The following is a 12,746-nucleotide window of genomic DNA, read 5'->3' on the forward strand; positions in this document are numbered from 1 at the left end:
CTTGAGGGGAAGCGAATTCCTAAAACCTAGCAGGCCAGAGAGCTCGACGACAGAATTGCTGGGGAAAATACCCACTTTTGAGGGGGGAGAAACGCAGACACCTGAATCCAATTTGCCGCGCGTGCAGGGGAGGTCCGGCCGCCGCTGCCGTTCGGGCTGCGCCGCTCCGGGGCGGCTCTGCCCGCCGGACCTGCGGGAGCGGGACCCGGCGCTCCCCGCCGCGCTGCCCCGCGGCCCCGCTCCGCCCTCGGGCACCTGCCCGCGCTGCGCCCAGGGCTGCGGCCGGGCCCGGGGGCGGGCGCCCCGTTTCCCCCCTCCCCATCCCGCCATCCCGCCCCCGTGTCGCCCGGTCCCTCCCCGGCCGGCAGCGCTGCCCACCCACGGCGGCGCCGCCGCTGCCGCCGCTCGGCGCGAGCGAGCGCCGCCCGCGCCCGCCCCGGAGCCGCCGCTCGCGCTCGCGGGTCGCGCAGAGCTCAAGTGCGAGGGGAAGCGGCGGCGGCTCCGCGCCGGCTGCCGGCGGCGACGAGGGCAGCGAGCGACAGAGATTCCCCAGGGTTCAATGGATCTGCACTTGGAGCCTTCGCACCCCGGCGGGCTGGGGATATCTACATGCTGATCCTCTCTGTTGCGGCACCGCAGCTCGTCCGGGGAGACCACCCGAAGGCGGCAAGATGCTCCTCGCCCTCCTGTACTTCGCGCTGCCCTTAGCGGGTGAGTTGCGGGCTCCGGTTTCTCCCCGCGCGTCGCTTCCGAAGCAGCGCGGAGGGCTGCGAGCGCCTGGTGCTCCCTGCCTTATTGTTTGGGCAGAACAGTGAAGTTTCCACTAGTTTTTACGGCTCTGCCTCGCATCATTTAGCCCAGGCTGCGCTTCAGGCTCTGGGCGATTACAGCAAGAGATGCTTTTGTAGCTTCTTTAAAGCAGGGTCCCTCAAGTTAGAGGGAAAGTTTTCGTTTTAATCAAATAAGAGGGACCGGAGGGTGACACTGAAGGAGCCCCTCGTCACCTGAGCCTGGCCAGCTGCCCCGGCGAGCAGTTGCAGCCCAGGCTGGTCTCCTTTCCGTGGCAGATGCCCGGTTGCCTCCCCATCCCCGTGTGCGAGCGGGCGAGACGGGGGCACGTTGGCGAGGAGGGGGTTACTGCAGCCCGCTTTGTTCTCCTGCTAAAGCTGCGGACGGGGAGAACCGGGGAAGGAGAGGGAATCATTTCCACCCTTGGAGATATATGTGACATAAGCAAAAGCAGGTACAGCTATTAAAAAGTGTCTGACGCAAAAAGAGCCTAATAACAATCAAGGAGGGTACTTATCCCTCGGAGCAGGTTGTTGGTGGATGCAAGTGAGATTACAGAAAGCGTTCACGGAAAGTGAGGCTGGGCATTTAACCCCTCTGTTGAGCACGCGAGTTGGGAAGGTTATTTCCTTCCCTAACGTGCACAGAGGGAGTGGGGACTGCTGTTTTGCCGGCCGCGGTAGCCCCCGTGGGTATTTTCTTTCCGTGTTTTGCCCTAATTCAGCCAGAGGGGTTGAAATGGGTGCTGTTCCCGGGGGGCTGGAAGCGCCACGCGAGGTGCAGCCCGAAGCCCTGCAGTTTGCGAGGTGCTGCCGCGTGTGCTGGGCTAGGAGGAGCCTGGCGCCTCGCAGGCTAAACCGGCTTTGCCCCTCACAGAGAGTCGTGTTGGTCTTTGCCCTCCTCTCTCCCTAGATGTGCTCCTGTCCGCAGAAGTGAGCGGGCTGCCCGGAGGGGATCGCCTCGACTGTGTGAGAGCCAGCGACCAGTGTCTCAAGGAGCAGAGCTGTAGTACTAAATTCAGGACGCTGAGGCAGTGTGTAGCCGGCAAAGAGAGCAACTTCAGCCGGGCGACGGGCCTGGAGGCGAAGGACGAGTGCCGGAGCGCCATGGAAGCTCTCAAACAGAAATCTCTGTACAACTGCCGCTGCAAGAGGGGCATGAAGAAGGAGAAAAACTGCCTGCGCATTTACTGGAGCATGTACCAGAGTTTGCAGGGTATGTTGCAAAACACGGGGACGTTGCGCCACCCGAATGCGCCGTGGTTTCCCAGCTAGCGACCACCGCGGAGCCCAAGCGGAGGGTCTGACCTCATAACTCGCATTGTGCTTTTCAGCTGCAAACTGAGGAGCTTTCATCCAGCTCGGGAACAGCTGCTGCTGCGTCTCCTCTTGTTGGGAGAGCCACGGGGAGGGACCCAGCTGACCTTTCCAAAGCAGAGGCAGAGAGGAGGGCGCTAACAAGTGCAAAAGCTCCAAAACGCAGTCACTTGGAGACTTGCTCCTAAGTAACGTTTTAACCCCTTAAGTGGGACTCACCTAACAACATCACAGGGCACTGGAACTAGTTCCTTAGCTCTTTGCTACGAGATAAATGCAATATAGAGGGGGAGCGTTGTTTTAAGAAGTTTATTCTTTCTTTTCCCATATCTGCCAGCAACATTCCTGGGGCATCAGAGACAGAATAAAGAAATTGTGGTGCTCCCCAGAGCATGCAGAAGTGCGAGTTAGAAAGGATACGGCGCTGACTGGCTTGGGACTTGTGTTCTCATTGATGTCATTGCCGAATTTCCCATAGTCTGCTGAGAACAGTCAGGGCCTTGTGTGAGGTACCTCATTCTGGCCATGTTTTGCACTGCTTAAGGACCTCTGGAGTTGAAGATGCAATCCTTCATTTCAGTGCCCTCACCCCCTCCCTTTAACTCTTTGCTGTAGCTGCTTCTGCTTTAATAGTGGCCCTTTCTGCTCACTTATCCTGGCATTAATTGGAACATTTTAACGAATTACTAGATCTCATTGTTCCAGCTTTCATAATAAATTCTACTACTCTTCTTGCACTTTTTTCCCTGCATCATAGATTCATTTTCCTTGCCCACACCAGAATTTTGTTAGGAAAGTTTTGTTCCTAGGGATGCTAGTTTTCAGCTGTTACCTGGGCTAATGTTAAGTGTGAGCAAACAGGAACGTCCCTGATACCGTTTCTCTCCTGCTGGCGTGTTGAGACAGTTCCTGAGATGTCCAAAACTGTCTCTGCATGTTATGACTTTATCCATGAAGGAAGGAGACAAAATAGTGACAAGGATAAAAAACTTGCTGCTTTCAGGTGTATTCATAAGTTGTGCTTTGAGGAGAAACAGCCACACAAGCAGATTAAAGTCAAGTACCTTTACTGTTACAGAGTAACTTTGTTATGGAGTAGGTATAGACAACAAAATCTTGTCCCGAATTCTTGTATATAAAACAAACAAATCTTTTTGTTTTTAGGAAATGATTTGCTTGAAGATTCCCCCTATGAACCAGTTAACAGCAGACTGTCAGACATATTCAGGCTAGCACCAATTGTATCAGGTAAGCAGATTTAAAGTTCGTTAACTGAAACATGATTGCAATCTGCTGCTTTATAGCTGAACTATCAAAATTCTTAGCTCATGGAGCAATTGTAAGTAAAAGGAGAAGTTAATGGCTTTCTGGATTTGGTGCGTGATATAGCTGCATAAAAAGAAAATACTAATTGGTTTTGCAATATATAATAACTAGAATTGAAGAGAGGCTTGTGGCAGGATAACAATTTGTGTTCTTTTTGAGTCTTTCTTGACAATAAATGCTGAATTTTCCTGTAGGTGGCAATCTGATTCCCTGTGTTTCTAATTTACACATCGGTTCCTTTGGGGGAATATGGTCAGTGCAAGTTACCTCCCATTGACATTAAACGAGATCAGAAGATAATCTTTCAAATGTTTGCATAAGGGAATGTCTTATAGTTTCGTATTTTGAAAAGAAATTTCAGAATTAAGGCTTGTCTTTCCTGATCCTGCTGGCTGCTTAAAAAGCCTCTTCACTAGTTCCTTCTCTTTCTCATTTTGCTCTGGATTATTTTTGTTGTTGCTGGTGGTGTGTGGATTTCTTTCACAACTTGCCTGCTAATGCACCATTTTTTTGTGTTTTTTTTTTTTTTCCTTTTGGGGGTGGGGGAGGGGACCTAAACTAATCTCATTTTGGATCATACTTATTGAAAGAGTGAATCTTGGGCACTGATTACAGGCATTACAGATTGGATTTTTATATATATAGTTACAGAAAGCCTAGTGAGGATGCAGCCTGTACTCGGGACCTTTATTATGTAGTTACCCTATGCCCTTTCAATCTTTTATGTAAGTCCGACCACCTTGACCTGACTTGCTAAAGAGGAGCTTTACTATATTGCTCTTCAACAGATATAAGAAGGAAAGAGTAGAGTGAGTGGCTTGGCCAATTTTCAGAAGTACTTGCACTTTTTAGGACTCTAAGTCTCACTAAAAGTCAGGGGGACTGAGGTTGTTAAGTATTTAATGGGCCAGATTTTCAAAGATGAAGCAGGCACATAAAATGTAGATAACTGTCCACTGGGATTTTCAGAAAGGACTAAGTGATTTAAATAGGCGTTAGATGCCCAGACAGTTTAAAAATTTCTAAGTGCTTAATGTATCTTAATGCCTTTGAAAATCAGCCCCTTAGTCACTTTTTGAAAGTGACTTCAGATCCAAATCACACACATCCTTTGAAAGCCTTATCTTAGTTTGGTGAGCACGTCCATTGGGAACAGCAGAGGAAAAAGATTGATTTCTGAAGTAATGCTGTATTTTATTTTATTACTTTAAAAACTCTTAACAACCCAATTCAGTATGAAACAAACAAAAAAATGCACAAGAGTGCCATGGTGTTTTCTTAAAGTTTACAGTCAGTCTTTCCAGGACTTAATTTTAAGCTACCTTAACAGTGGACATGAAAAAACCTTATATATGCTCTGCTTTTCTCTTATTATTTAAGATTCCTCATTTACTTACATACTGGTTATCTTAAAATGCAGTAACTTTTTCCACCTCTTCTGTGCAACAATTGAATAACTCATATTTGTTCAACAAGTGCACTCATTCCTGCCACTTAGGGAGCTGGTATACAGGTTAGGACTAGTGCACCCCAAATTACTATTCACTTTGATAAAAGCTTCAGGTTTACAAGGATTGTAGGCCTAGTCTGACAGACAGCCACAAGCAAAAGTAATCTAGAGGAAAACAACCACTATTTGGAAGTAATATTGTCTAAACAAAAAAGTCAAAAGCGTTTTTCCTGTTATTGTCATGGTTACGACATGTTACATTCTTAAAATCTGCCTAGATTTAGCTTTATGCAAGGGCCTGCAAGTATCCCAGCAGGGGAATTTTCTGAGGATTGTAGAACTTGATTAAAAAAACCAAAGAATTGCACAAGCAGTGTTGGCAGTTGGCAGGGGTTTCATAACTGCACTTCAGCTAATATGGTCACTGCTGTTTATAGATGTTGCTATAAACTGTCATTCACTGTCATCGAAGTTACTTGGGTGTAATTAAAAACAGAGATTAACCCTTGCATCTCATAAAGGATGTTCTATGGACTTAGTATATATCCAGCCTAGTCTCTTTACTATATTCTGTATTTATTTTGAAATAGTAGAGTCTTAGAAGCCCCTAATTCAACAACATGGAGAGGAGGAAACTTTTGGCTTAGGCGACTGGTCTATGTGCTACATGTAGCATATGGAAGTCCACGAAATAGAGCTAATGTTGGTCTAATTCTTTACTGAAAGATGTTGAAAAATGCATCCTTTAATGAGATGGAATATCTCTTTCTCCTCATTTGGTCAAATATCAATAATATATCAATTTAAAACTCAGGAATACACTGCTAAAACTTGTTCTTGAGTTTGTCAGTCATTTCTCTCCATTTTCCACTGTGGTAATGAAAACACATGATGTGGTCAAGCAATTAAAGTAAAGCTTTGTTTTATTATTTTACTTTGTTTTTTTTTTTAAAAAATTATGTATATAGTCATTTAGCTTATACTGTGTCTAGTGGTCTAGTTACTTTAGAAGTAGAAGGAAAAAAAACAGATTATTTAACATAAAAGTTAAACAGATGTCCAAAGACATAGAAAATAAAGCCAAAATCATTTATTGTAGTGCTAGCTCCTAAACCCACAGAATCATGTATTTAGATATTAACAAGCATGGATTTTGCATTTCAATTTCTGTTAAATTTGCAGGAAAGTGTGATTGAAAGTGTGACAGCTAAAATGAGAAAGTGATTCTGTCTCTGAGCTACTCACGATAATGTATCCTGTCTTCCTTTCCATCTACACTTCAAGGCCCTAATTCAACAACTTTAAAGTTAGTCTTGGGATACCTCACCTTACCAAATGCAGGTCCATGAGCCCTTTCTGGCTGAAGGATGGAATGTCTTATTATTTTTCATTTGGTGAGAAATAACACACACACACACACATACACACACACATGTATGTCTCATTTTTTTATTTTGGAAGTATTATGTCTGATGTGGAGCTTCTGCCTCCAGGTTACGAATATCATGCTCAGAGATAGCGCTTGAAATTGCTGTCGACCTGCCAGTGAGTTTCTGATAGCAGCAGATTTGAGTTAGATATCCTGATGTAAAGATTTTGCTCAAACAGCCATTTCTGCAAATCTTAACTACTTTTGAGAGGTGAAAGCACTTTAACGCTTTTCACTTCGCTCACCATGGCAGTAAATACAAAATCTTTTGATTGGATTTTAGAGGTGAATTTCACACCAAATTAAGGATTGATACTTCAGTGAGTTTGTCACGTGTTACAGCTACCTAAAGCTTTTGACTACATGGGGAACAGTCTGCCTCTTAAATCTGCATTGTATTTGACATGGTGCCTTGCAAGAGGAAGATATCTCATTGTTTTAATATCAATTGCTACAGTGAAATAGTCTTTTCCATAGAGAAGAAATTATCTTGTGTGAAAATTAGTTTTATGTATGCAGAAATATTTACAAAAGTTTCCAAAATATCTCCTTCATTTCAGCACAAAATGGAGAACCGCTAGAGCAGACTGGAATACCTTAAACCATATCTGTGAAGTGGTATAGATGAAAAGAAGTCTATACTTCTTTTTAATATTAATTTTTCTATCTTTTTTCAGATGACCTATTTTTTTATATATACATATATTTACTTTTATGTCTATTATATTTGGACATAGTCTTGAACAGCGTGCTACATTAAATCAGAAATTTCTTAAAGCATGGAGGGTTTGCTGGTAATCTGTGGAGAATTAGTGGTTACATGCTGCTAGTTACATCTTGTTTCTAGTGGTTAAATTGCAAGACAGATAGGAATTAATTATTTTGCCAATAGTTCATTTGAATGTAGTGTTTTTTTATGTTGTATCATCAACAAATGAGGGAGTGGCTGGTAAAATTATATGTCAAAGGGAATTTTCCCTCATCCTGTCTTTCACCTCAAAGGCTGTTTACTCTGTAAAAACCCCGGAGATCTTCAGTTGCAGAAGATATCTGGAAATTTGTAGTTGGATATGGGTATATTTTTTAATTAAAAATAAGAGTTTTGTAGCGAGCACATGGGGGTTCTAGTGGAGTATAGTATGAAGTCAGTGTGTTTGATTTGCCTCTGAGTAAGTTACAAGTGCAAATACAAATACTTCTGGACAGTAAGGTGGACCTCTATTGTATTTTAAATATGAAGATTATAAAGCAGATAACAGTGCTGGAATTCTCAGGAGGGTGTGTGTGTTGATGGCATTTAAGTGTGGCAGTTTCCCCGCACAGTGTTTCTGGAAGATATTTAGGGATTTTAAAGTGATTGGTCTGGGACAACTTTTTGTGGAATTAATTTCACAATTAAGAAAATTGATACTAGGAAGAGTGAACCCCAATCAGTATCCCAGCACCTCCCCAGCTTTGGCCTAGTCTTGTGTTGTGATGGATGGGAGACCTCGCAGGAGGGGGCTGGAGGTGCTTCCTGTGGAGAAGTTGCTACCAGTAGAGCCAGGAAGGAAGACTGGGCTTTTCATAATGAATTTCCAGAATCCAAAGAAATAGTTTGCTTTTTTATTTCCTTATTTGGTGTGTGTTTGTGTGTGTGTGCTTAAGGTCTTTTAGGATTCTGTATGTTCAACCATGCTCTTCCTACTAGTCCTATAAAGTAGGAGATGCAGGACTAGAAAATCACCTCAAGGGGAATTTCTTTAAACTTTCATTATCCTGAAATTCTTTTAATCAGTACATAAATATGATTCCTCCATTGATTTTTTGCAATTCTTGTGCTGATGTAAGAATGTAGGTCAGGGTCGCAGGTAGTTGACACTTTAATGATCACTTGTTTCTTTTTCCCCACTTGGTGAATTATTTTTAGTTTTTTGTTTTTGTTTTTAATAGAATCCGCATATAGTCTTTCTTAAACAAAAAAGATGAGCTCTCATTTGTGCTCTAGCCAACAGATCCCTGCTCTTTCCTCTTGGGGTTTGTGGTATGTGAATTAGTGGCTTCTCTCATGAATTGATACCAATTCCTATAGGTTGAAGCCTCTAATCCTAGTGCATGTGTATAGTCCAAATACTCTTCTGATTTAACACTAGGCCTTTTTCAGACATTTTGTAATAATATTTCATATGTCACATTTCTACAAAGGCAAATTAATTTTCAAAATATTATTAAAATTTTGATTTCTTTTAGTAATTTAAAATGCTCTTACTAGCTCTTCATATTGTTGCATTTTTAATTTTCCCTTTTTTTTTAAAGAGACATTTTGTGTTGGTTACCTTGCACATTCACCCAATTTCATAAACAATAAACCAGATGCTAGTAGGTTAATAGGAGTCTTGCAATCTGATTCTGTTCCCACTGAAGTAAGCATAACACATCAACATTTCTTTTTATTTGATTATGATGTATTCTGTTTCCTGTTGTAATTCTTTTGGCTTAGCTCTGATTTTCTGATGTGTGCTTGAGCCTTTTGGTATCAGAAAAGTGAAAATGAGTTGTTGTTTTGCCTACACTGGATTGTCACAAACAGAGGAAAATTTTCCTTGTAAGATAATATGTGTATTAATCAGAATAATCATTTCTGGACAAATCTATTACAGTTTTTACAAATAAACTCATTCTTTTGTCTCTGGTGACCTTTTGCCCAGGGCAAGAAAAGGAGCAGTCATCTAGTTTAGTTGCACTTAGCAAAATGAAAATAGCTTGACAAAATAACTTTAATATGCTGTGCCCAATGCCTGTGCCCTGTGACATTTCTTCCTGCAGCTTTTCTTTGCAGCGACAACTAGGCGAGCTTCCCGTCAGATAACAAGTTATCAGTGAGCATAGATCCTAGTTGCTGATTTCCACTTGTGCCTTTACATAATCAGATTGGACTTCACACAGAAGCAATCACTTTGCTGACAGTTGGCTTGCTGGAGGTCTCCGAATTTCCTGTTTTCTGCATTTCTAGAAGCTTGATCTGATTATGAGAGGGGAAATAAGTACCTTGCTGAAGTAACTGATTGACCGGGTTATAAAAGCAGTGCATATTCCCTTTAATTTCAGGCGGAAGATGAAAGGCCTTTAGACACTAACTAGGCATACGAAAATAACTTAAACTTGCTCCGTGTTTCTTGGTGAGATTACTGGAGCTTTTTGCTTATTACTTTGCTTGAGGATCTGTAAGACAGAAGAAAAGGTCTTTGTTCCTCAGGTCCCTAAATGCAGAGCTTTGGGTGAACGTGCCGTTTCTGCTTGTCCCAGTAGCCTGTCTAGGCAGGGCTTGTCAGCCTGTTTCAATGTAAGAGTTGGGATGAAATCCACTTTATGGAAGGGGGTAGTATCTGCTGCTATAACACAGAGCATTTGTGCATGAAAATTCAGCATCTCCTTAAAATGTTGGGAGCGCTTAGAATACTTAGGAATCTCAAATGAAGCTTGGAGGAGAACAGTATTTTCTGCAGCCTCAAACAAGAGTGTTGGGGGATGACTAGTTGCATAAACATGGCTGGGCATTTTGCATTCATTATATGATATACAAAGCAAATCAAACCATCTTTTTGGCTAGAGAAACATCTTTGCAGGAGAAGAGAACTGCCATCCCTCTAGTAAGTGTATACCTGGGAAGGGCTCAGCTGTAGTGGGGTCAAGCAGACAAATGTGTACCCTGCTTTAAATAGCAAATGATATATCCTTTTGTTCATCATTCCAGGCCTTCTTTAGGGTTTCCATAAGTGCCATGCTTGTTCCAATCAAGTAGGACCAAAACAATGGAGGTATTTTGGTGATATCCATGGCATTACTTGGAGAGTTCGGATTGTAGCTAGTCACTATGTGGAGGTCAGTAGAGTCTGGTTACAAAATCCGAGTAATGCTGCTGTTTCAAGGGCTTTGCCAGCAGTAATAACCATGATCTGCAAGGGGACCTTAGGAACATACAACTCACCAAGAAGGTCAGTTTTGCTTTCTACCTGTGCTGCTGCATTGCAGGATTGAGCCAGGGGACACTGCAGCCCCGTGAGAGGACATCATGTCATGAAGACAAGACATGACATGATGAGGGGGAGAGAAGAAGCCTCCTGCAATGTAGTTTAGTGGCAGCGTGAGCACACTGACGGGTACATTCCTGGGATCAAGGTGACATGAAGAGTGGTGTAGAAAGGAAACCTGTGCTCATTAGCCATATTTCTATGTCAGTCATCTTCAGAGGGCTCCTGAAGTGCCCTGTCCATAAGTTGTGTCCCCTGGTGAAAGGCAAAGTGAGCAGTGCCAAAAAGAGCAGCATCCTGCAGCTTTGTCTTCTGACTGCACAGCAAGGTGCAGTTTATGGCAGGTGATTTCGCTCTCACTGTTTACATTTTAAAATATTTTAGAACTTTATAACCCTGGTTGTGCTTGACTCTCCAGGATAACTTTGACAGTGTTGGAAGAGCCTGTGGTACCTCTTGGGAGTTGACAATATGCTAAAAATGCCAGGATTAAAATGCCTGTGTTTGATGAAAGGAAATAGGAATTTCTGAATCATAGGGGAGAACTTACTTGTGACAAGGATCCAGTATTTCTTATTTTAACCTGCATATTACTTCATTTTATCCTTAGGAGGGAAGGTGTTTACAGCTCTGATTTTAGAAATACAAGTACTCATTTTTGTTTCTGAAACTAATCTATAATTCATTTTATATTAGTATTTCAGTCTTATTTTGACTTTGCATTTTCTGTGGATGGAACTAATGCCGCAACAATGCTGTCAGTATATTTAGAAAATTAACACAATTAAGTTATTTTCTGAATAGTTCTTTAGTTATTATCATGCATTGAAAAGAATTTCTATAAAGCCAGGCTACAGTCTTGTACAATCTGCACTCAACCTAGAATTTAACATGAGATGCATGACACAAAGTAATGGCATAGAGATAGCTCTTCCTGCCTAGAAATTTGCAGAAATGATGGGTTGTAAAGAGAGTTGAAGATATCGAACAATTTGAATAGAAACCCATAAATAAAGATGAATTTCTGCATTCACTGCTTATATGATTTTTATCACTGTCTGGTGTCCATAAAATGCATCTTCTCATTAAAGTTTTGTTGTGCAGCTGATAAGGCTCAAAAGTATTCATGCCTCCACACGCTTCCTTTTAAATTCTGCTCCCGAAATTCAGTACTAAAGCTCAGTTGAGCAAAACTGAAATTCCCAGATTCCCTTCTCCTGTTCCACAGGAGACAGTGTCCCGTATCCCCCGCTCTCCATCCCCGCAGCCTCCTCTGACGTTTACCCCTGGGGATCAGGCTATGACCAACTGCTGTCATCTCCTGGAGCAGCTAACCCGAACTCATTCTTGCCTTTGCTTGCCTTGCCTCTCTGTTGTCATGTCTTTCATTATGACCCCCTTGGCCAGGTTTCTGCCCCATCTGCACCAAGTGCCTCCTCCAAACCTCCTTCCTTCTCTATGGCTTCTCGCTCCCTTGTGTCCCTTGAGCATTTTTGCAGTTCTGCCTGCTGCCTCAGGCACTCTTCACAAATCCAACTCTAGTTGTTGCCTTTTCTTCTTATGAAAGGCTTCTCTTTGCTCTCCTGATTCCTTTGCCCTACAGTCCTCCTCTTCCCTCCCTGTCTCCTCCTTTCTCTGTCCCCTTAACGCCTCCCTGTCCTCCATCATCTGCTGCCTTGCGTGGTGCAAGGGTGATGTCTCTTCTCTTTCTTCAAAGCTTTCCATAAGCTCTCCACTCTTTTTTTTCCCCCCCATTATTCTCCAAGTGATTCTTTCGTCCTCTATACAGAGCTTGAAATGTGATTTAATAAAAGATTTTTTTCTTGAATAATAGAGCTAATGCAGCCTGGTTTCTGATGAATTTGCATCTTCCATGTCCTGGATGCTCCCTTGCTCTTGGCACAGACAGAGCTCCTTTTTCCTTAAAAACTTGTTGAGAGCTGCAGGGGTTTGGAGGTGAGACTAATACTAGATTTACCTAGGTTTTCTTGGAAAAAGATAGGATTATATATATATATATAAACCCTATCGAATCACTAAATGCTCAGCTGTCATATCTCATCTATTTCTAGTGTAATATAACATCTAATGTGTTGATAAAAAAAAAATGCAGTGGACTTAAAAATAAATAAAAAAGAGGTAATTGAGGTACAGTGCTCAAGATTCTAAAACTGGGAAATAACTCTTGCATTTGGGTAGTTAGCATGAAGGGTTTTTTTTATTTAGCAATTAAACAAGAAATAAAGTATCTTAAGTATTAGCTATTAACAGATATATTGCAATTTAGTTATGTGAATACTATCACTTCATATTTACAAATTGTTACATTTTATTTTGAGTTATCTTCTTTTCTAGATTTACTGTTTAAACTTTAATGATATTTATTTTTCTAGAAAGCCATGAATTTAAAAAACAAGAAAGGCAAT

At 42.3% G+C, this 12,746-nt stretch overlaps 1 protein-coding gene across 1 annotated transcript in view; it reads left to right on the forward strand.

Annotated features, from left to right (window-relative positions):
- The first annotated feature begins 534 nt into the window (after positions 1 to 534).
- Positions 535 to 12,746, forward strand: part of GFRA1 (GDNF family receptor alpha 1) — a 128,848-nt gene continuing 116,636 nt past the window's right edge. Inside the window, exons 1-3 of the mRNA XM_088528589.1 lie at positions 535 to 711; positions 1,702 to 2,004; positions 3,270 to 3,353. Coding sequence (XP_088384715.1) covers positions 672 to 711; positions 1,702 to 2,004; positions 3,270 to 3,353 — 427 coding nt within the window. The 5' untranslated portion in view covers positions 535 to 671. The remainder of the gene's footprint in view (positions 712 to 1,701; positions 2,005 to 3,269; positions 3,354 to 12,746) is intronic.

Source organism: Tinamus guttatus, unplaced genomic scaffold (assembly GCF_059628265.1).
Source record: "Tinamus guttatus ecotype Peru unplaced genomic scaffold, ASM5962826v1 Tinamus_guttatus_pri_ptg000314l, whole genome shotgun sequence".
Lineage (NCBI taxonomy): Eukaryota > Metazoa > Chordata > Aves > Tinamiformes > Tinamidae > Tinamus > Tinamus guttatus.